The sequence below is a fragment of the Oppia nitens genome, unplaced genomic scaffold (genome assembly GCF_028296485.1).
Source record: "Oppia nitens isolate AA-2021 unplaced genomic scaffold, nextdenovo-longstitch-racon4-pilon3 scaffold3_pilon_pilon_pilon, whole genome shotgun sequence".
NCBI classification, from domain to species: Eukaryota; Metazoa; Arthropoda; class Arachnida; order Sarcoptiformes; family Oppiidae; genus Oppia; species Oppia nitens.
In genome coordinates this window covers 2,687,297-2,712,381 of record NW_026533221.1, presented here as the reverse complement: position 1 = coordinate 2,712,381, position 25,085 = coordinate 2,687,297, and the positions used below count along the sequence as shown (strand labels likewise).

General features: G+C 28.2%; 3 protein-coding genes across 3 annotated transcripts; 2 read left to right on the top strand and 1 right to left on the bottom strand.

Annotated features, from left to right (window-relative positions):
- Window positions 1–10,834: 10,834 nt before the first annotated feature.
- LOC128957786 (ras-like protein family member 11B) lies at window positions 10,835–11,956 on the bottom strand. Its single transcript, XM_054303600.1, has 4 exons — window positions 11,845–11,956; window positions 11,376–11,639; window positions 11,194–11,260; window positions 10,835–11,066 (listed from the first exon to the last, which is right to left on the bottom strand). Exons 1-4 carry the CDS (start codon window positions 11,954–11,956, stop codon window positions 10,835–10,837), a joined length of 675 nt encoding a protein of 224 aa, XP_054159575.1.
- A 1,620-nt stretch (window positions 11,957–13,576) lies between these two features.
- LOC128958828 (sulfotransferase 1C2-like) lies at window positions 13,577–16,553 on the top strand. Its single transcript, XM_054304767.1, has 4 exons — window positions 13,577–14,298; window positions 15,463–16,046; window positions 16,128–16,247; window positions 16,341–16,553. The coding sequence occupies exons 1-2, from the start codon at window positions 13,578–13,580 to the stop codon at window positions 15,510–15,512; spliced, it is 771 nt and encodes a 256-aa protein (XP_054160742.1). The 5' UTR covers window position 13,577; the 3' UTR covers window positions 15,513–16,046; window positions 16,128–16,247; window positions 16,341–16,553.
- A 3,375-nt stretch (window positions 16,554–19,928) lies between these two features.
- On the top strand, window positions 19,929–24,700 carry LOC128957509 (la-related protein 1B-like). The gene is made up of 3 exons (XM_054303277.1): window positions 19,929–20,996; window positions 21,069–23,865; window positions 24,147–24,700. Exons 1-3 carry the CDS (start codon window positions 20,163–20,165, stop codon window positions 24,398–24,400), a joined length of 3,885 nt encoding a protein of 1,294 aa, XP_054159252.1. The 5' UTR covers window positions 19,929–20,162; the 3' UTR covers window positions 24,401–24,700.
- The last annotated feature ends 385 nt before the right edge of the window (window positions 24,701–25,085 follow it).

Genomic DNA, 25,085 nt, shown 5'->3' with positions numbered 1-25,085 from the left:
TGTTTTTTTTGTTACTAAATAAGCATTTTATGCATATTATTAATATACTGTATATTTAATGGTGAATTAATTAAACAAAAAAAAAAAGGTATAAAGTAAAGTTTATATGTACTTAATTACATGAAATTGTTTTAAATGATAATTTAATTATTATTATTTTTTTCTATCCAACGTCAAGTGCATTAAATGATAACTATTTTAAAATATAATGTTACCACTATTAATATCATTATTAACTATTTAATTATTATTTTTTGTTTGAAAATTATATTGCTTGAAAAAAAATATTTAAACTATTTCAAAGATGCTACCTTTAAAAAAAATGAGAACATTGACACTTATATACAATATATATGATATGATATAATGTATATTTTATTTAAAAAACTTTTCTAATTATTTTTTTTTGTATTTCAAAATTTTTTTTTTTAAATATATGGTTATATATCAGGGTTAAGTAAGGGGGGGGGGGGGGGGGGGTAAGGCCAAAATACCCCCCCTAAGATCGAGAAATATTTTACCCCCCCCCAGACTTTTTGACCAAATTGAAAAAATTGTCGCTTAAAAACGAGGAGAAATGACCCCCCCCCCCCCCTAAAATTTCGGCGCCGAAGGCGCCGAAAATTTTTTTGAAATTTATAAAAATTTTAATTTTAGTTGATACTATTTTAGTAAGTGTTTTTATGTTTTTAATATTTATAAAAATCTAATTATTGATTAAAAATAGTTAAAATAACGTTAAAAGTCTTCAAAAAATAACATTATTTTAATTAAAATAAACTAAAAAATTAAAAATTACCTATTTGTTGAAAAGAGTAATCATATTACAATTTAAATATAAGTTTAAGAAGTTAATAAAACAATAAATACTTATGTTTTTATTAATAATTTTTAAATTTTAAATAAAAAATTTAAAAATATTTTCAATTTTGTACTTAATATAATTAAACTTTAACGAAATTTGAGTTAAATAAGTAGTATTCAGTCAGTATTTGTATAAAAATAAAAATATATAACAAACTATAAACATTAAGTATTGTTTAAAAAATTAATTATGTTAAAAGTTAAAAATTATTAAAATACTAAAAATAACTCATAGTGTATCATTAATGCTTTTATCAACTATTTTTAAATCTTAAATACATTATTTTATTTTTTTTGTTAAAATTTAAGTTTTTATTAATTTAAAAAAAATTTTTTTAAAAATATTTATTTTTTATTAAAATTTAAATTTTTGTTAATTTTTAAGTTTTTTAAGTTTTTTTTTATATTTTTGGAAATTTTACCTATTTTCCCGGGAATTTATACGGGAACTTGTGGGAATTTTATTGAATTTACATGGGAATATTCGGGAACTTAAGGAATTTTTAGGGAATTTTCTCTAGACCCCCCCCTTGATTTTGGATTTTTGAAAAAATTGCCGTTTAAAAATGCAATAAAAATCTTACCCCACCCAATACCCCCCCAAGATTTTTTGAGAATTTTGTAAATTTTACCCCGGTCTACCCCCCCCCCCCCCCTAAAATCCAAAACCTTGCTTAACCCTGGTTATATATATACTATATATTGCTATATATATTTTTTTGTTTTGCTAGAGTCTCTGGCAAAGTCTACCATATATTTCAATATTTCAATTACTCATAAACACTATGATTATCTCTACCGACTAAAAAACATGCGGGTCTTTCACTTTCATTAAATATTACAGTAATTTTTATTTAGTCGATAACATTAGCGACCTGTAGTACAGTAGTAGTAGTATTAGTATTAGTAATGTTGTGTTGCAATTAAAATTTTTAGTAATTTTGTTGATTCATTTTTTTGTAATACCTGTATATACTGTATATATATATAAATTTTGGTTGAAACAAATTTTGACTAAAATAAAATAATAAATAATTTTGTAAAGTAATAAAAATGTGATAAAGATTTATTTAGGAAATCTTAATTAATTAATTAATTGTAATTAGGATAAAGTAAATATTTATTTTATTTTGATTAAATATTTTTGTTGTTAATTGAAATTTAATTATTTTGTCATAAATTATGACAAAACCGACTAATTTATTAGTATTATTATTTTTATTATTACTAAACACTGTTAAAAAAAACTATCTGGTATAATTTTCAAAAAAATAAATTGTTATTAAAAAAACAAAAACTGTTATTTCTGTAACTTTCAAAACACTTTTTTATGATTATTATTATTATTTTAAGAAATAACACTACAATATAGAGACACTAAGTAAACAAATTTATATTTATTATTATTCAACACATATATGACCATAAAATTATACTGAAAATATAATTCAATATAATGTGTGGCTCATGTAATAAAAGCCTATAGCATGTATAATTGAAAATCATTTTTATTTACATTGGTTTTGACAGTTATCAGTATATATATTATAATATAAATATGGTAATAAATGCATGATAATAAAGTTTGCTGGTAATTTAAACAAAACATAAAAATAATAAAGTATACAATATCTCTCTATATTATATGCTATATATTATATAGATATATAGTGGCACTGATTTAATTAAATTTACTGTTTTTTTTTGTTTAACGGACTACTACTATATAACTATAACTAATAGATTGAAAGCTTATATTAATGTAAAATAAATTATTAAACAGTTTTTTTTGTGTGTGTAGTAGACGTGATTTGCAAATGTAGTAAACAATATTTTTTTAAAGTAAATTTTTTAATTAAAAAACTAAACTAATTTTTTCTAAAATAGGTAAAGCCCTACTATGAGCTGTAGTAAAGTCATGTCCCGGTGCTCTGAGTGTATGTGTGTATTGTCTAAAAAAACTAAGTAGAAATAATTTGCTTGTGAACTCTGACCCCAAAGTCAAAGTTAATTTTGCAACACATATATAACTTATATATATTTTACGTACTGTTGAAGTGTGTGTGTGTGTGTATCGGTATTATATATTTAGTTGTGATATACTGTACAATACATACACATACATGTGCTCTCACTGGGTTATGATTAGATACTTATGCAAAACACAATACATTGCGGCATAAGATAAAACAATGTTTGACTATAAAAAGCCGTGAAGTCGATGATAAACTATTGGCTCTGAACGCACCAAAGTCACAGCAGGGTTAGCCAGGTAAGCCCAGTATACAACCAAAAAAAACATAACTGTACCTTACGGTTGAATTCATTATCTTATACAGTGTTTTTTAAGTACATCATTTTTTATTATTTTATGTTTATAAAGACATCTGCAACTACAAACCTAACGGACCCATTGGTAACCCAATAGGGCGGTACTCCTTATCTCATTGATGTGATGGTGTTTTTCAGGCCATTCATTGAAACATCGGTCATAGAGTTTATGTTTTGTTTCTTATAACTAATAATAAATAGATATTTAAAAACTGTTTTACGTTATGACTGCCCTGTTGTGGCCATCACTGCTGTCCAAATTTCACGCTGTGTGCTATACTAAACTCCCGGTGCCCTTAAACTATTCTACATATATTACACGGTTATATTCATTGCCAAAAATGATTATCAACTCATATACATACTATACCATGTATGGCACACTCTCGGCACACACACACACAAACATATACAGTATATACACACTATAAACTTGAAAAACTGTTTGTATTTATATCAATGTTTTTGATGCCATACCTGTCAAACAAACCACTCATTTACTCTCTCTAAGTCAGTCATCACTTAGTTTTAAGAAATGGTTTATAATTGGCAATACTTTATGTCTGCAAAAAAATGACAATAAGTGTAGACCTAACCTAACACACAAAATACTGTGTTAGGGCTAACTGTGTGCCCAACAAACAACCAGTTGATTAAATGTTTAGCCAAAAAATATTTGTCGTGACATTTCAATGCTGTTGTTGTTGTTGTTGTTGGGGAGTGAGGGATATGGACTGGCCTATCGGTTAGACCTTAATTTAATAGATAACCTTCGGGTGTACCGGGTTTAAGGACGCGCACCAAATTGATATGAAAAAGCGTGAATTATTATATACATTAATGATTACCAACAATAAAAATTATAACAGCCCATAAATACCAGTGCATAACATAACTCCCGATGCCGTTATATGTTTGGTAATAGACATGTGCTTTACAACAACAAAAAAAAAAAACTGTGGCTAATATCCTAATTACAGACAATATGTGTGTGTTTTCATTAAACAATACATTTTTTTACTTGATTTCTACTGGTGTGAGACATAGGTGTTCACCAAATAAATTGATGGCAAACACACTGGCAGTCATAAAAATAATTTATAAGTTTTTTTTATAATAATAATAATACTATAAAAACAATGATCTTATGGGCCAACGTATGGGTGCTCTATGATCGGCACAACGGCGCTAAAACACAAAGAGACTGCCAGTGATTATAATTATGTTTAAATCGTGACTCTATTGTGGTTTTATTGGATTCTATGGGTCCTCACACTCCAGTTTCCTAACAGATAACAGTCCACACATTTTAGACCTAAAACATAACAATTTTTTCTCTCTTTCTCTCTGTTGGTTAGATAATAGAAAATAAGTGTTTCACGACCGACACTGCATTTATTGATAATTAAATAACTATTTAAGCAATACTTAGTCAGTCATTAAATAATGAGAGAACCGAAAGAGAGAGAGAGAGAGAGAGAGAGAGAGAAAGAGAGAAAGAGAAAGAGATTATCTTTAAAATTGAAATTGTTTTATACATACATACAGTATATACTCTATTATAAGAATAATAATCTTTTAAATTATAATTTTAGACACAAAAAAACTTACGAAAATATTTGTAATCTTTTTTTAAAAAAAAAAAATAGCAATGATTGCAATCACAGTGTGTTTAACACAATGATAGTAATCAATATCGTGACTCTTTTACTTATGCATAAATATTCACATCATTTTTGACACCATCGCTGTCTAAATGAAAAAAACAGATGATAATGGTTTAGCAGCACAACCACCGACACAACAACAATAACATAGCATTTATGCTTTTACTTAGAAAAATATTAGACAAAAAAAATCAGTGAATCTCTTAACTAATATTAACCGATACTCTTGAGCTGCCAATTGAGTCGGTGTTTTTGGTCTCTCTCTCTCTCTCTCTCTCTCTCTCTCTCTCTCTCTATCTATCTCTCTCTCTCTCTTTTTAAACGGAAAGCGCAAAAACACTACTTCTGTTCAGTGATTATAACGGCATTTAAGCCGTCATTTTCCACACTTTTTTCTTTAATAACTTATGATTAGTTGTGTGTTTCAGACAACGGTTGTCCACACAATCACTACTACAACTACAAGAGTTTGAGTCCTACAAGAAATAGGGCGGAAATTAGCAGCAAAACTGTTTTTTTGAATGACAACCGTGTGGTCAATGATTACACTTTTTTTTACAACACCACTCATACCTATTATAAGTTATATGGAAAAGCCTTTAGTTTTAATAGTCAGACATACGACTGATTTTTTCATGAAATAGGTTTTCACTAATAATATGCATTACCTGTTAATATGGTAAACGTGTTGACTATTATTTTTCAACACTGTGTTGTTTAGGTTTTTTTAAATGTTTGAAAAATTTGTTGTAAATTTTAGTTTTTAAATTTTTTTTTATTATAAACATTACTTTTAAAAATGCTGTATATGATTATAATTCATAAAAATATAACTATTATTATTAAATGTTAACTATTATATAGATACAGTATATACTATATACTTAACTAATCTTATTTAAAAGTTTGCTAAATACTATATTATCAACAAAAAAATCTCCAAATTATATACTGTTAATTTTTTACTTAAAAATATTATTTATTAATCATCAAATATGTAATTTTGTTCAAAAATAAATTATATTAATTTTGTTTATAATTAAATTATATTAATTTTGTTTATAATTAATTTATATTAATTTTGTTTATAATTAAATTATATTAATTTTGTTTAAAATTAAATTATATTAATTTTGTTTATAAATAACAATTTCTATTTGATTCCTGGTTGTATTTTTTTTAAAAAATAGTAAATTAATTTTTTCAATAACAAATTTATATTATTTTTGTAGACATTTTAGAGATATTTTCTACTGATATACTATTGTTATTTTGTTATTGTTATTTTGGAAACAGTAGCATATTTTTCAAAAAAATAATATATTAAAAATTATAAATTATTAAAACAAATGTATATATTGGTGAAAATTTATACAATATTATATAAAATTACATAAAAATATTTATATATATAAAAATTATCTAAAACATTTACAGATCAATCATTATTAGTCATCATCATCAGTGTATTTGTGTATAGCAATCATTGTATTAATAGTTATTTAGTTAACAAATTAACACAATTTAATGATAATTTTCTCGTATGTTTTATCATTAAGAAATTGTTTTTTTTGTTGGTTGTAATACACAGTATGTTTTCAATGTATATATGTTTTTTCGGTGTCAATGAAAATCAAATGCATAATACATAAGACGATGGGATGTTTTAAGTGTTGATTGTGTTTATGAGACGTTTCCTTTACACTTCATTTAATTATATTGTGTTGAATATACTGTATATATATATATATACCTGTTATTCATAAAACTATATATATATATATATATATATAACTTATATTTTATATACTACTGTACAGTATAGCAGTTATAATATAATATATATAAGACATGCGATAATAATAATAATAATACAATATATATTGTAGTATTTCATTATTGAATTACATGTCAATAGATGTGTTGATTTGGAGAGCTTATAGTTAGAGGCAAACCATTAATCATGTGTTAGTGTGTAATGACTGGACCGACACTTCTTTGCATTATTTTTTTGTGAAATCTTTCTCTCTCTCTCTCTCTCTCTCTCTCTCTCTCTCACTCGACAGTTGACCATCTCTTGTATATATGTTATAGGGATGGATGTGTTGCCTAAATAAGTGAACATCAATTGTATTGAAAGAGAGAGAGAGAGAGAAAAAATTGAAATGAAATGAAAATGACAAAAGAAGTGGTGTGTGTTGTGTGCGCTCGCACTTCATAATCAAATAGACTCCTAACAAGACTTCTTAGGCAAGTGTTAGGTGTGAGGGGATGACCTGTGTGTTTGAGAGGGGATGGCACGCCTTGTTATCGCCTGGGCTTTCAACACATCATATATAAGCTTAAGATATGGCAAAAAAAGTTATGATTTATATTTCAAGCATTGGGTGCGCTTCACTCTCCCAGAGTGTTGTTGTTATTATTGTCGCCACATATATATATATATATACTGATATGTTATATCATACCTGTATATTACATTTTGGTGCCCTGTCCTCAGTCTTAGCCATAGGTGTTGATAAGCATAGGTGTCGTTAGTAATATACAGAATATATATATATATATAGCTTAGCCTACAAAAGTTCAACAGCACTCTCTCTCTCTCTCTCTCTCTCTCTCTCTCTCTCTCTCTCTCTCTCTCAGTTTCCTTTCAGTAGAGAAATAAAAAAAATCAAAATACATTTGTTATATCATATAAATAGGTATGTTATTAGCCTCCTGTGGATTATATCTAAAAAATATCATTACTTATATCTAACTTTATTATATTCACATATATGTGTGACTGTATATTTGCACTATACTACTACTACTACTGTATATTTGTTATATTTATCAAATAAAACACCAGATTTATATATATATAATATTATATAATTTTATATATACTATAAATATATTTGTTATGTAATTCAATATACAGTATATGACTTACATAAGCTTTAGAGACTAAAAGTCAATGATAATTGCAGTTGAGATCGACTATTATTTTCATGTGTGTGTGCGACACGAACTCAATATATTTCTCTCATTGAAAATTAACCATATTTTAGACGTGTATTATTATAATTTTTTGTAGACCTTTAAGGGATATATATCCTTAGCACACACACACACAAATACATACATATCCTGAACACATCATACATATTATTATATAACATCACAGACATATATACATACACACCACCCATAGGTATTGCATCCTAATTAGGCTCGGGTGCCATAAAAATGATAGTCTTATATAATATTATATTTTGCTAATCAAATAAATGTGTCGATAAAATGAGTGATTTCTTGAAGAGACGAGATATTTATTAGATATACAATTTTATTTGAGTTATTTTTTTCTCAAACTATCAATTTTAATATCATATACATGTTTAATCTAATAGTGTTAATAGCTATTATATAGCGCGCGGCTCTATTGAATAAAACATATAATCATATATTATATTTGCATCAATTGTGTTTATCATGAAATAGAGAGAGAGAGAGAGAGAGAGAGAGAGAGAGAGAGAGAGAGAGAGAGAGAGAGAGAGAGAGAGAGAGAGAGAGAGCTAAGATGATAGCTCACACACACTTAACAAATTTGAAATTTTTATATTATTATTATTATTATATTTATAATATCGTGTTTCGATCGACTGATACAATGATGTATAGCTGTTATCTGTTTTTTTTAAATTTTATTTTATTTTATTTACAAAATATTTTCACTTCAAGATTTGCATTTAGAGAGGTGAGGGTCAATGAGTTGATATATAAATAATGAATAGTTAGAAAATCATGAATGAATAGTTGATTACATTATAAACACCTCTCAGGCTTTTCAAGATATCTAATCATATTATAAAACATTATATTAAATAAAATTAAAGTATTGAATATCAGAATCATTATCTTTAATATTTATGTATAAATTTATACAACTTTAATATATAAAAATATAATAATCTTCTATACAGTTTATATATATACCTGTAAAGCTGTTATGTTGAAGTTTATGAACATCTAATAATAATAATAATATATACAATATATAATATGATTATATTGGAAATTTAAGTAAAATAAAATATCTAAAATAAAAAGTTACACTACAAAAAACCATAGGGCGGCGGATATTAAAAGTATAATATTTGATTTTGTTGTTGAATATGCAATGCAATGGTGTGAACACTGGTCACTATAAACGACACGATTTTACTCGAGGGCGCTTCGGGAGGTAAGGGAGATATATATATACAGAGAACGCACAGGTAGATAATGGCTTGATAATAGACTTTTATTTAATTAACGCCGCAATCTATGCATTGCTTCTCTCTCTCTCTCTCTCTCTCTCTCTCTCTCTCTCTCTCTCTCTCTCTYTCTCTCTCTCTCTCACTATCTATACTAAAATAACAACACTAATATATTGTAATAGTCAAATATTATAATAGTTTTATGATTATTATTATGTGATTTAACACAAAACTATAGCCAAGGACTGCAAACAAATTATTATATTATATGTACATTCAGGCAATACATAGATATACAGTATCAGCTATGAATATACCTGTATATACAGTATGTATAACTAATAATGTATACACATATTTATATATTTATTGGCAAATATTTTTTGTATTTTTTTCTCTCAGCTCCTAATCTAATACATTCACGAATTACAATGTAATTGCAGTCGAGATTTACTTTTATAAAATACACTCAAAACAGTTCATAGAAAAAACTAATAATTTTTCATTTATCACGATTTAAATTATTAGTTATTATTATTTATTATTATATTTAACACTATTAGTTATCACTTATTATATGCCTTTTTTAATACTTGCACAACATATATTAATATATTAATGCATAGTATATAAGTTATCAGTTTCTTATTATTATAGTATTATAATATAAACTCTATGTGTTGTCATATAAAATAATACAAAATTTTAAGCAATAATTCATCAATTGTTGCGTTTTATAATAAATAAAATAATATATAAAACAAAATAAACCTTTCCTGACTCTATGTATATAGATATATATATATATGTATATATAGTGTAAAAAATTATTACAATTTTTTAATGGGAAAAGCATTTTTCATGAAATAAATTATATTACACTAATTTTATTAATAATAACTTATGTATATAATAAAACCATTTAATAAAAAAATTGACTTTAATTAAAGTTTTTTTTGTTAGTAATTTTTGTTTAAAAAAATTTAAAACGTTATAATTATAAATTTTGATAAAACAATTACTTTAGATCTTATCATTGATTTTTTATAGCTATTTTATAATCTATATATTATTATTAGACTACAACTATAAATTTATCTTATTTATAGTTTATTTTTTGAATTTGATAAGATCTAAAAACTAATTTTATGTCCTATTTATTATTTTAGAAAATAAAAATAATTTTTACATTATATTTGTATAAATTATATTTTTTTTAATTTTTAAATTTTACTATTTCAAAATAGGTTTAAATTTTCAACAACAACAAAATAAATACAATATTTAATAAATATATTTTAATAATGTAAATCATAATTATATTTCTATACAATTGTTTTTTTTATTACTAATAATAAATTTTTGATTAATTAACAGGAATATCATTTTTTATATAAAATTTCAATACATAATATAACATATATATAGTACTTTAAAAATATTTTTGTAGTCAAATATTAATGTGATTGTGATTACTAAAAATCTGAGATATTTTTCGTAACAATAATTTGCAAAATATTTCAAAATATTGTCCACAAAAAACTTAGATTTTTAAAAAGCACAGTCATATTAACCATTTGATAATAACAAATATGACAACACTATAATATATTGATATATATATATATATATATATTTATAAAAACATTTACATAACAATACATCATTTACTGTATCTTTAAGTTTAAGTTTAGTATATATATATATATAATACAGTATTGTATGCTATCATCCAATGGCCGATCCATTACCGGTTGAGCCTTTGATGCCAATAACAACTCTGTCTAAAAGGGAAGGCGTTAACGATTTGTGTACCACTTTGTTCTTCTTAACCCAACGGAACAGATCGATGAATAACTGGTGGACCAGTTGGTCGGCAACACTGACTTCACCGTAATAGAGGGCCGTTAGCTCACTGTATTCAGTGCATAGTATCTCTCCTTCTTCAACGCTGACCTGTCTGTTAATATACAGTACAGACAGATATTAGACAGTAATTGATATGAATGTGCTGTTTGTGTGTACAGTGTGTATGTTATGTATGGTTTAAATTTTTTTTGTAAACTTTTTATTATCACTTCCTTTACCTTAAGTGAACCAAATCACTCTTATTGCCAACAATTGCGATCAATGGTATGGATGTTCCGGTACTACCTATTTGCCAAAGAGTGAGAGAGAGAGAGAGAGAGAGTCGGTAGATGTAAATGTTGTTAACATTAATTATATATTAATGAAACATCTTATTAATAATAATAATGAAAAATTTTACTCTTTTGTTGTGCAAAATGTTTGAGTAGATCCTTGGCGTAGATGAAACTCTGTCGATCGGTTATGGAGTACATCAGCACCAGTAGGTCACAGGTTTGCGATGATATGTCAATGTTGTCGATGCATAGGCTGGACGGCGACGATGAGTCTAATATGTCGAATATGATGGGCTCGCCGTCAATCAGTATTTCATATTTGTGTCGGTTGTCTATGTTGTGCTCGTACTCCATAATATAGCGTCGGGTCAGATAACGGACTACCAGTGCTATGGAAATGTATAGATTGTTTAGATTATTATTAATGATAATACTGTATAAACAACTGTCAAACTCTAGAAGACCAACAACTCAAACACATACACACATATATATATATAACGGATAATTACTTATTATACAATAAACTACATGAGCTTTCGGTAAATAGTCATCGATTTTTAATTATAAATACGTCTGCAATCAATCACTTACCACTTTTGCCGACATTTCTGTCGCCAAGTATTGTAATCTTGAGTTCACTTAACGACGATTTCTTTCTCTTCAGGACTTTCGACGACGAAGATGTGGGTGAACTGCTCGTCATTATTATTATTATTATTATTATTGATTTATAAAATTATTTTTTTAAATAAAAAGTTTATTTTAATACTAATATCAAGACATTTAATATATACTGTATTTATACATCAGTTTATTATTTATATAATTATTGTTTAAATTAATATATCACATAATTTTAAGTATTATATTATTATATGTTTGTTTAAATACATGACTATTTAAACATTAATGATTTGCGCATTTGCTTACCATAAGTACAGTATATGTGTCTATAAATATCACACAAGAATTTGTGTCTTATTTTTAGCCATTAGTTTTGTATATGATTTTCATCTAAATTTTTGTTTTATTGGGAGAGAAAGTAGTTTTACTAAAAACACATAAGATTTTTAATGAATAGTGTAATTACTTGTCAAATATATTTTATAACATTTTTTTTGTTTATTATTCATTTTTTTCTCAAAAAATAAGTTTTATTACTAATTATTTGCTATAAATTGTTTTTTATGTGTATATTAGTCGCATTATTTTAATATGGCATTAGAAAAACCTAATTTTTAATTAACTTATAAACTATGATTTTATCTATTATTATTTATTTACAATATTAATATTATTTTTATTATTAGATAATCAATACTTTTAATACTATTAATTTAAACTTGTTATATACAGTATGTAATTTACAATAATATATATATATATATTTCGGTGATATACTAAATTCAATTTAATATTTAGTATAAAAAGTTATAAATAGATAGTTTTAAAACTCAATTATCGGTCGGATGTCTATTACTGTACCACATATTACAACATATCATTTCACGTATGGTTGTCCCGTAAAAATAAGCTAATAATATGTTCATTACTGTCAATATTATTGACACTTTCAAGTAATTTTTGCTTAACAATCAATTTCAAAAATTGTTTCAAAACTTTATATTTTTTGTTTGCTACTAATGTTATTTTTTATGTACTTAATTTAGATGTTAAATGTTATACATATCAAGTTGATGATTGTTATGACAATCTTTTTTTTGTGTATAATACTAAATATTTAGCATTTTTTTGACAACATATTTAAAGTTTACAATTAGTTTACAATTACTAATTAAGTTATGGATATATTTAAATACATAGTGAATACTGTATTCAGATATATGTTAGTAAGTTTATAACATAAAGTATTAGTTTTATAAATAATAATTATAATATTATTATTGCATAACATTGCAGTAATAAAAAAAAATTATTTTTTAAAAGCTGAATCGTATCTAGGACGTTTTATTTTATCTTATTATTATTTATTTAAATTGTAGTGACCTTCAACAAGACTATTAAAAAATATATATTATTTACAGTAGTTGTAATAATCTATACAAAATAATAGTTAATAGTATTTAATAATATCAGTTATAAAAAAAATAGTTATAAAATCACACAAAAAAATACTGATAATTCATTTCATTCATAACTAATAGAATTAATAATTCTTTTAAAAAATAATTAATAAAAGTAATAATAAATAATTTTATTATTTCTAATACTAAATAATAATTATAATAATAATAGTAATAATGGATTTCGATAGTGAATATGAAAAGTGTGTACCAAATAGTTTCCCGAAAAATCTGGTACTAATGGCACACAAGTATAAGCCGACAAAAAACGATCTGTTTATTGTGTCGTATCCTAAATGTGGTACAACTTGGACCCAACAGATTGTCCATCTATTGCTCAATAGAGGTGTACCGCCGGCAAAAACACTGCTGTTCTCCAAATCTATACCATTCCTCGAGGTGTGTGCGCCAACACAAGATGACACCGACACTCATGTACGGGCATTCAAGACTCATTTGCCCGTCCAATTGGCGCCGTTTGACGACCAGTCACCGGCAAAATACATATATTGTATCAGAAATCCGAAAGACTGTTTGATTTCCTTTTGGTTTCACGAAAAAGATTTTCCATTACTTTTATGCGACAATTTTCAACAGTTTTTCACTGCATTCATGTCGGGTAAGACCGGTTATGGCGACTATTTTGATCATCTAATCGGTTGGTATCGTCAGAGACACCGAACTGCAAATGTCCTGATTGTTCACTACGAAGATCTAAAGACAGACATTGAGAAACAGATCCGAAGAATTGCCAAATTTATTAGCAATGATCTGTTGGAACAGATTACTGATGATAAAGACTTCTTGGATAATGTCATCAAATATAGTAGTTTTGAATTTATGAAGACTTCGACCAATGGACAGATGAAAAAGTTTTTCGACCAATCGGTCGATGATATGGAAAGTGATGGAGAAATTGTCGACGGCTTTAAAGATGCTTTTCGTGACATCAAATCAAACGGTACGGTAAATATTGCACCCGAAGTTAATTTTGTCCGCAAAGGTGTTGTCGGCGACTATAAGACACAGTTTAGTGATGAAAATAATTTAGTAATGAATAAAAAAATTGTCGACAAATTGTATGATTTTTCCGAATTGATAGATAAATGGCATTTTATATTTTAATATAAATATATTATAAAATAATTAATTTTAATATAATATTTTATTTACAATTTTATTTTTTTATACCTTAGAGTTAGTTCATAATAAAATTTTTTTAAATAAAACATATTTGTTTAAAGGAAAAAAAAAATCTAATTAATAAATTTTTAAATATATTAGTTAATTATTTTTTAAAAAATTATTCTTTAATATTAATAATAAAATTAATTAATTATAATTATTTACTGTATATTGTAATATACAGTATATTACAAAATATTACAATAAATCATTAATAGATGATTTTCAACCAATAACTAATTTTACTATTGACCAGGATAACTTATATATTATTTTTCAAAAATAAATATCTATAATTAACCATGGATAGTTTATATAGTTTTTGATAATAAATTGTGATAACAACAACAAAAATGAGATAGGGTAGTCTAAAAAAAATTAATTCACCCACTCATACTCTATTATTATTATTTTTATCGCCTACACAATCGTTTACCTAAATTACCCACTTATTAATCACTAACTCACTCACTCACTCACTCACTCACTCACTCACTCACTCACTCACTCACTCACTCACTCACTCACTCACTCACTCACTCACCCACACATACATACATACACACACAGAGCGCCACTCACATACACACCCACTCATATTTATTTACTCACATCTAAAAACAAACAAAAATTATAATACGATTTTTGTTTATTAAAACTGTATTTATCGACAAAAAAATGGTTGAATAAAAATATCATATATATCTCTCTAATATACAATAAATTCATTAATTAATTAACGGTAAATACATTAACCAAAAAAAAAAAATCAAATCAAATCACAAATCGCGCCAAACATTACAAGTGTTTTAAAAAATATTTGTTTACATTATTACTGTTTTATTATTATTATTATTATTATTATTAATATCATTATTGGTGTCACAAAAAAAAGTTTATTTTTTAATGATTGAAAAACTCATATCTCTTTTTTTTGCAGATAATTTAATCTCTTTTGGTGACCATCGATGGCCGAACCCATATCCATGAATGATGACAATGTAATGATTATGAAAGAGCTGAAACAGGAGATCAGTCGTCTGCAACGGGAACTACAGTTTAGCGACTCATTCATCCAAGTCTTGGGCGAACAGAGACATCAGTTTATCAAATATTTCAATGAATGTCAACTATGCGGACAAAACCAACAGATGAGACAATTGTTGACCAATTTGGACAACAAATTGATTCAACTGAAGAATGAATATGAGTTCGTTGACGGCGGCAGTGATGATGATGTAGTAGTATTGGCCGTCGATACTAACGGTGGTCGTCGTCGTTGTGACAATCAATCGGAAACAGGACGACAAACATTTGTTGGTAACACCATTACCACCAACAACAACAATAACAACATAACCGATAATTTGGTGGTCAGTATTGTTGGTCAACAACAGCCACCACTGGATAATCAAATGATTGTCACAACAAATAGACCTAAATTTCAAAGTTGTCGATTAACTACTAAACAGATTATCGACAAATTGAAACCTAAGAAACCAATTGATCCATTGAAACCCATAGGTAAACAACAATTGATTGTCCAATGAATTTTAAAACTGATATCTTGTTGTTGTTGTTGTTGTTGTGTTTATCTATCGGCAGTCCATTACAAATATCATTGTCGCACCTGTAACTATATGACCAAAAATCTCAAACAAATTAACCGACATCTCACCAACAATGTTGGCCACGAACGGAGCGCCACTTGCAAGCCAGACATTGGTAATTTGTATGACACAATTGATCCATTGTATTGTGTTGTAACCAGTTTTTATTTCTGTCGATATATCTGTTTACATACACACACACACACAGCCTATCCATCATCTGTGAAGAGAATCGATCGACCGACGACATCGCAAACGACTGGCCAACCGGTAATAATAAGTGTGGACAACAATAGGACGGCAGCAAAGAAACGGCATATCTGTTATGAACCTAACTGTGGCAAACAGTTTAGAGACTCGTATGGATTGAAAAGACATCGGAAAACACACGAAGAAAAATTGCCGATAGTTTTCAATAATTGTGAACAAAGTTTTAATAATAATAATAAAAATAATAGCGATTTATTAGTTAACCAAATAATAAGTTATCAAAACTTTAATTTAAATGACATTCACTAATTGATTTCTATAATATAGTTGTAAATTATATACAATTATGTAAATTGTACTGTATGTTTGCGTATATATGTGTTATTTATATATAAACTTATATTATTATTAATTTTATAATTATGAATATATTTAATTTTATTTATATTATTCTATATGTTATTCATAGTATTTATTTATATACAGTATATTATAATTTAACTTGTTAAATATTATTAATAATGCTAATTAAATTTCTTGTTATTATTTATTTATATATATATATATATATATTACTATTATATTATTTTACTAATATGTAAATGGTATTACTTTACTTTAAATTAGAGGCAATAAATTAATATTTTTATTGAATATTTAAGTTTTAGAATAAAATGTTTTTAAATTATTGAAAACTTAGTGACACCTACCGTATATTACAATGTAAATGTACCTGTATAAATGTATTTTTTTATTAAAAAACATGTTAGTTTAACTTGTTAATTTAATTTTAAAAATAATATTTTTACTAATAAACGAAATTTATCTGCACTTTAAATATATTGTATGATTGATATATATATTTATCACATACACTATTTATTGGTATTATTATTTTTCCATGATCATTTATCATCATATATTTAAAACAATTGGCATTACACAATGAATAAACAACATTTTTATATTGTTAATATTTCAATACAATTTAGTAAATTTATAACCAACATAATAACTACTAGGGGTGATAATAAAAATTATTTTTTATATTAAATTTATTATTTGATTAAATTATTTTAGTATGATATATAACTAGTAAACTAATAGTGTATTAAATTAATATAATACATATATATATATAAAAAATTATATTATATATACTGTACTTGTATAGCTATAATTACAAAATAAAAAAAATTATTCGAATCATTGTCTAGGTAGATCATTGTATTACTAAATAATTATATAATTAATTGTTTTTATGTAAATTACAACAGTTTGTTAAAGTTAATTTATTATTATTATTATAGAAAATAATATATATATATGTATGAAATTGATAAATTAGCTAGCTAAAATAAAATGGTATTAGTAACTACAGTATCATTTATTATAAAATTATGGATATTTTAGTATTAAAAAATATTAGTATTTTATTGTGAATAAATATATACTTTTTGATAATTAGAAAAAAAGCTATTTGTTAAATAGTTCTATCTATTCTAACAAATATAATATATCAAGGGTAACATTATATATATATATATATATATATATATATATATATATACGTATTCGTGATCACAATGACAGCGGGGATTTCAACCAATCAAAAGACGCGGAGTTTCACAAGGTTCACTGATGTGTTCTTATCAATCATACAATAATTGTTGATTGTTTCGGATAATACATATAAGGTTACCTTTTTTTTAAAAAAATAAAATAAAATAATTATTTGACGGTCAATACCAATCAAATTAATTGCTTGTTTTTTTTTATATCGATATAATTGATAAAAATAACTGTATCAAATTTTTGTTTGCTAAATTTAATACATCAAACAAATAATAATAATTAGTCTAAATAATTATTGTATTAGTTTAAAATTAGTTTTTTTTTAAATTATATATATGTAGATAATAAAATATCAAGTTTACATAACAAGTTAACTATTGATAACTATAAAAAAAATAAATAAATTGATAATTATAAAAAAAATAATTTCTAACAGTGCTTGAAATATTTATCTATATATATATAGTATAGTATTATATTAATAAATTAAAGTATACTATAATAATACAAGTTTTAAAAAAATAATTTAAACAAAAATTGAGTATGGTTAATTATTAATAGATATAATACAGTGTATATAAATTTACAGTAGTTTTTTAAAAAAAGCCTAACATGGTAATATAGCAAATTCAATCCACAAATTACGTCCACAATTACCACACATAACTGGTAAGTGTATTACAATTTAGTATTAGTATTATTAGGCCAACACATACACACACACACACACACACACACACACACAAAACACGTGCTTTTTATTTGAACGTAATTGATATATAAAAATATTTTAGTGGCAATGTGTGTGTCATTTAAAAACAGCATTGAATATCACGAAACATACTCTATATATATATATATTGAGAAATGCATAGTCAATGCATTATAGACTGTATAATACTAAACCATGTTTTTTCACAATAAGCCCCAACCAAACACACACTGTATTACAGTATAACGTTTTATATATCATATATATTACTATTACTGTCTCTCTCTCTCTCTCTCTCTCTATACTGTAGTGACTGTCTCTGTCTCTCTCCCTCTATCTCTCTCTCCCTATAGTTATACAACTCATCACAACAACAAACACCACATTTATATTAGTATTATATATACTATATATTACTCTATAGCTAGTGATTCACACACACACACAGCAAACACAGCATATAATTATTACAGTACTGTATGTATCACTACAACAAAATTAAATGAAATAGTTATAAAATAACTGTATGTTTAACTATAACTTATAATATAATATATTGTGTGTGTATTTGTAATAATCATCGCTTTTTTTTTATTTTTTTTATTATAAAAAAAGTGATTGAAGTTATTATTTAATTAATAATTGCTTAACACATTCAGTGGTGTGCAGTGAGAGATATACAGAGACAGAGAGATAGAGAGAAATCCTATGATTGTGTGCTTTAATAATAATAATAATATATAACTAATAAATATAATATAATTTTTCTATTAATATTATAAAAATGTTTTGAAAAACAAGACACACATTGATATCGCAATTACTGTACTTTATTTTATATATTCATTAGTATATGTATTTGTATTGAACTTTTCAATTGCAATGCTTTTTCTCGCTATAAATACACATTGAATCTACAATTTCTAAATACATTTACCGTACATATAGTGTGTATAAATATATATCATATATATATATATATATATAATACACTCCAATACCCCATACATAGTGTGAGTGTTTTTTTTTGTGAATACACAACACATTTATTATAATACCGTATATTATTTGATATCCAATTCAATTTGAAACACATTGTGTTGTTTATTATTATTAATATTATTAAAAAAAAATAATGATTGCATTCAGTGTTTAATTTTGAATGCAATAGCCATTGGTTTTCTCTATCAAATTAACTGTTAATTAATTAATTAATTTGTTGTGTTTTTGTTGTTTGAATTGTTTTTTTTGGACACAATTTTTTTTGTTAGTCATTTGATTTTTATATGATATATATGTTCTCTCTTTCTCTAACTTATAGACTATAAGTGTTTATCTCTAATAATTAAATGACTCATTAATTACAAGTTTATTATTATTATTATTACTATTAATTAATATATCATAGCATACATAGTATCATATAATAATTGTCCGCACATTTAATTGCCCGATCGGTGTGTGTGAAGACCACCGACCGATCCGACACTAAAGGCACACTTGAAGATTGCAAGATTGCATGCAAGACTCGCGATGGCCGCCAACGAGAATCCAGTGATATCATCGCCACAAACGGCACCGCTGTTATCCATGACTGAGACCAATGCCGCCGATACCGTAGACAGCGTGCCGGCCATTAACGACTTGACAATTACCACAACAAACGATAAGACAATTTTGCCCGCAGCAGCCGGCGATGGACGCTGTAGTGGTGGTAGTGGACAACCATCGCCGGTGGCCACGAGCGGACTATCCTATGCACAAAAACTGAAACAAATGAATCACTCGACAACTGATGGCCAGCCGGCGACTGTGGCGGCGACGCCATCATCAACAACAACAACACAAACTTCGATGACTAATAAGTCTAGCAATAGTTTACGCGATGGTCTTAAAGACACAAATCAAGTAACAAATAGTAGTAATAATAATAATTATGTTAATAATAGTAATAATACTAATAATGATTGTAATAATAAAATTATTAATAATGTTAAACAAGAAGTTATTATAAATAATAAGAAAGTTAGTGATAATGATAATAATGCAGCAATTGTTAGCAAAGATGTAAATAATATTAATACTAACGATAGTTCCCATAAGAGTCCTAATACTGTCTCAGCCATCAATGTCCACAATAAGGCCAACAACAACAATGTCTGGAACAAGAATAGCGACCCACCATTGTCTTCGTCTGCCTCGTTGTTGTCGTTGTCATCAACACTATCAATGAAATCCAAGAGTTGTTGGACAAACAATTCAGTCACAACACAAGCCGCCAATAGAAGTGCTTCAACTAAATCAAAAGTGTCACCAATTGGTGCCATCAACGATTGGCCTACTCTTGGAGAGGTGCATATTTCAGAGGTATTGTCTCTAATTGTTGTTTAGATTATGATTTAGTTTTAATGATTTCTTATTTAATAATTGTTTGTTTAGACACAAAAGCATAGCTCAAACAAAGAGGACACTGTTGTCGCCGCCGAGTCATTGGCTGAGCCGTCCTTACCGTCCAATTCAAAGAAATCTGCCACAAATGATCCAAAAGACTCACCACAAAGTGATATAAATGAGATTCGCGTCGTCAGTCCTCAGACATCGCGCGCCCAATCAGTACAAGAAAACGATGAGTCGTCGGCAAAAGATAATTGTTTAGATAAAAACAACGACGTGTCCAACAATTTGTCCGCCGCTGAAGCGACAAATGGAAACGGTGGTAACGGAAAGTCCACAAAAAAGAAAGGTCCAAAATGGGTACACTTGGAGATACCATCTGAACCACATCCCAAATCGCCGAGAAATAAGTCGTCATCGTCGGCATTGTCTACTTCCAGCGCAAAAGAACGCCGAGAAGAGACCAGAGAAACAAGAGATCGACATAATAAAGAGCGACCATTAGATAAGCGAAGAGAAAAGCGATACGATAATCACCAATCGGGTCATGAAAACTATCACTCAGATGACCAAACAAAACATAGTAATAGTAGTACTAGTAATCAACGAAACTATGATAAAGATAGCGGACATCAACACCGGTATGATAGTAGACAACCAAATACTAGTCGAAAATACAGTAGTGGTAGTAGTAGTAGAGGTCGGGGTCGCGGAGGTGGTCGAGGTGGTAGTAATTGGCACAATAACGGTCATTACACGAGACCACGAGCACAGACTACACCGCAGGACGAGCTGCCGGGTGAAGTACCATGGTATACGGAATCACCTATTGGTGTTACTGCAACAGCGCCCACAACTCCAGCTATAATCACTGCCCAACCGTTTATATCACCCTTTTTCTACCCCCAAAGCTTTACCCAGCCCTACATAGGTGTTGATACAGATATACTCAAAGAGTATATTCGTAAACAAATTGAACATTATTTTAGTGAAGACAATCTCGAGGGTGATATTTTCTTGCGCCGCAAAATGGATATCAATGGCTATCTGCCCATATCGTTGATTGCATCCTTCCATAGGGTACAGGCGCTCACCCACGACGTCAGCTTAGTTGTCGAGGCGCTCAAAGATTCCACATTAGTTGATGTGCTCGACGGTATTAAAGTTAGAACTAAAGTTAGTCCAGAAAAGTGGCCACTAATGGATAGTATCAGTGTTGCCACTGCTGGACTTCATGCAAACGTTCCGGCATTCATTCCTGGCCAACCTTACGGTTACGGATATGGAGATCAATCGCCCACCGGTTACGACAACGAGAGTGTCATCGACGACGACAATGAGACACAATATCTTAACGATGGCAGCAATTGTTCAGATGGTGACAGCAGTTTGAAAGCTGAGAAAATTGCTAACGAATCGTCGAATAAGTCGTCGTCATCTTCATTATCAACTGTGCCTTTAAGTGACAAAACGCATGAAAGTACAGCTAATAGTAATTGTGTTAACAGTAAAGTGCCAACAATTGAGACCATCGACAGTAGAAATCAACAGAACAATGACCTTAAGATAATGGATAAAGACTGGAGAGAAGTGAAGAATAAAAGACTAAAACCCCGATCAAAACAATCGACAACAAAATACGACTCTCGCGACTCAAATCGCTGCCGGGGATCAAGTGTTTCGAACGACGACTTGCCTTTTCAATTGGACGAAGACATTGATCTCAATTTGGAACAGTACTCGAATGGCCGAAAGAATAAGTTCAGTTCGTACGATACGGAAGACTCGGATTATGAGATGAGCGACAACGAAGTGGCACAGCTTATCGTTGTCACACAGTTTGTAAGCGGCGGCAGTGGCAGAGCTAAACATGAAGGCTACGACCGAACGGGTGATTGGCAGACAAGAGTCAAATTGACACAAGAGTTCGCTAAAGTGATAAACGATGGCTTGTATTACTACGAACAAGACCTGTGGGATGAAATCGGTGACAAACTGGAAGCCAAACCGCATAAAACTGTTGATATGATATCGCAAGAAGCGTTTGAAAAGTACGCACCGAATAAGATTCAGATCCAGAAGTTCAGAGCTCAGGCACCGCCGCCGCCACCACCGCCAACCTATGAGGACGAGTCGTTTCTCGAAAGCCAATTTTCACCGAATTCCAATCAGTCCGTATCACCGAAAGCCGTGTCGACCCCGGTTTCGGCTCCCGAATCCAAGCTACAGAAAACACCGCGCGTACGGTCGCCAATAATGGAGCCCCGCTTCTATCCGGCGCCCGAACCACAAAAACCAATCGAAAAGGGAACGCCCAGAAAACAGAAAACAAAGTATTCGGCGAACCCGCCCATCGAACAGCACGTCGGTTGGGTTATCGATTCGCGACGTCATCTACAGGCGTCCAGCGATTCGATAGCCGATGGCGTCGGGGGCGCCGCCGCTTCATTTAGCTCTCAATTATCAACTAGTCTGGGCTCAACCCCTCAATCACTGCCAACATTTGAACACCCGTCACATTCGCTGCTTAAGCAAAACGGTTTCACACAGTTAGGCTACCATAAGTACAGATCTCGGTGTCTTAAAGATCGCAAACGTTTGGGTGGAGGACAGAGTCAAGAGATGAACACATTGTTCAGATTCTGGTCCTTCTTTCTAAGAGATCATTTCAATAGGCGAATGTACGAAGAGTTTCGCCGAATTGCCAACGAAGACGCCAGCGCTGGCTATCGATACGGAATGGAGTGTTTGTTTCGCTTCTTTTCCTATGGTCTCGAAAGACATTTCAGACAAGAACTGTACGATGACTTCCAATCGGAGACCATCAAAGACTTTCAGTCAGGTATGTGTTGTTTGTTTGATTTATATACAGAGATATCAGTGAAAAAGCCATTTGACTTTTTGCAGTCATTTAAACATTACATATGAATGATTGTAAACGGAATTAAATGGCAATAATAAGAACGATAAAAAATTCAATCTTAACTTATTTTTCATGTTAATGGTTGGCCGCAAATCGCTGACAATTTTTTATATAAATATTATTATTTATATATTTTTTTCTATAATAAATTGACAAAAATTTTTGTGTTTTTTTTGTTGTTTGAAATATCGATTTTTTAGGTGAATTGTATGGTTTAGAAAAATTCTGGGCTTTCCGTAAGTACTTTAAAAATGCATCGAAATTGAAAATCGATTCAGTGCTTCGGGAAAAGTTGGACAACTATAAAACGATTGAAGATTTCCGATTGGACGCCGATACTATTGCTCAACGGGAACGGGAAACACAGTCAAAACGGGAAGCCTATAATAGATCTCGACATCGAGAGTCGTCATCCAAATTAAAAGACAATAGTAATACCTTAAGAGTCAAATGATAGGACCGGACCAGTTGTTGGTCAGTTATTATTAGGATTTTTTGTTTTGTAAAACACTCGTCGATAAATGCGTGTAAATAATAATAATAATAATATGATATATTGTATACACATTAGTAATTTGATTTATGAGTGAAGATTTGACGGGAAATTTTTTTCACCCATTTATGTTGTTATTATTATTATGTTTTTTGACCCCCGTATTGTTTTTTTTATAATCAATTACTATTAATATTATTATATACTGTATAGAAATTTACCATTTAAAGTAGTTTATATTAAGTTAGTCTTTTTTTTGCTTATATTATTATAATTATATTATTTTTGTTTATATTGTTTGATAGGATCAATACCTCTAAGACATACCTTAAAATAAGTTTGCAGTGGTGTGGTATGTATAGTGTGTTTGTGTATATACTATACACATATTATATATCAATATATATACCTAATATTTATAATAGTTTTTTGCTTGTTTTTTACAAATAATTTCAAACACACATACATATACACTATAGTTAAAGTCATGATCGCATAGATATCTGTGAATTGCCTACTAATGTCATAGTTTTATCAGCAGTTTTTGGCAAACATTTTAATAATAGCTAATGTTTTCCCGTTTTTATTGACTATAAAAATCCTTAACGAAAATAAAAGTACTGTTAATAATGTTGTTGTTTGATAT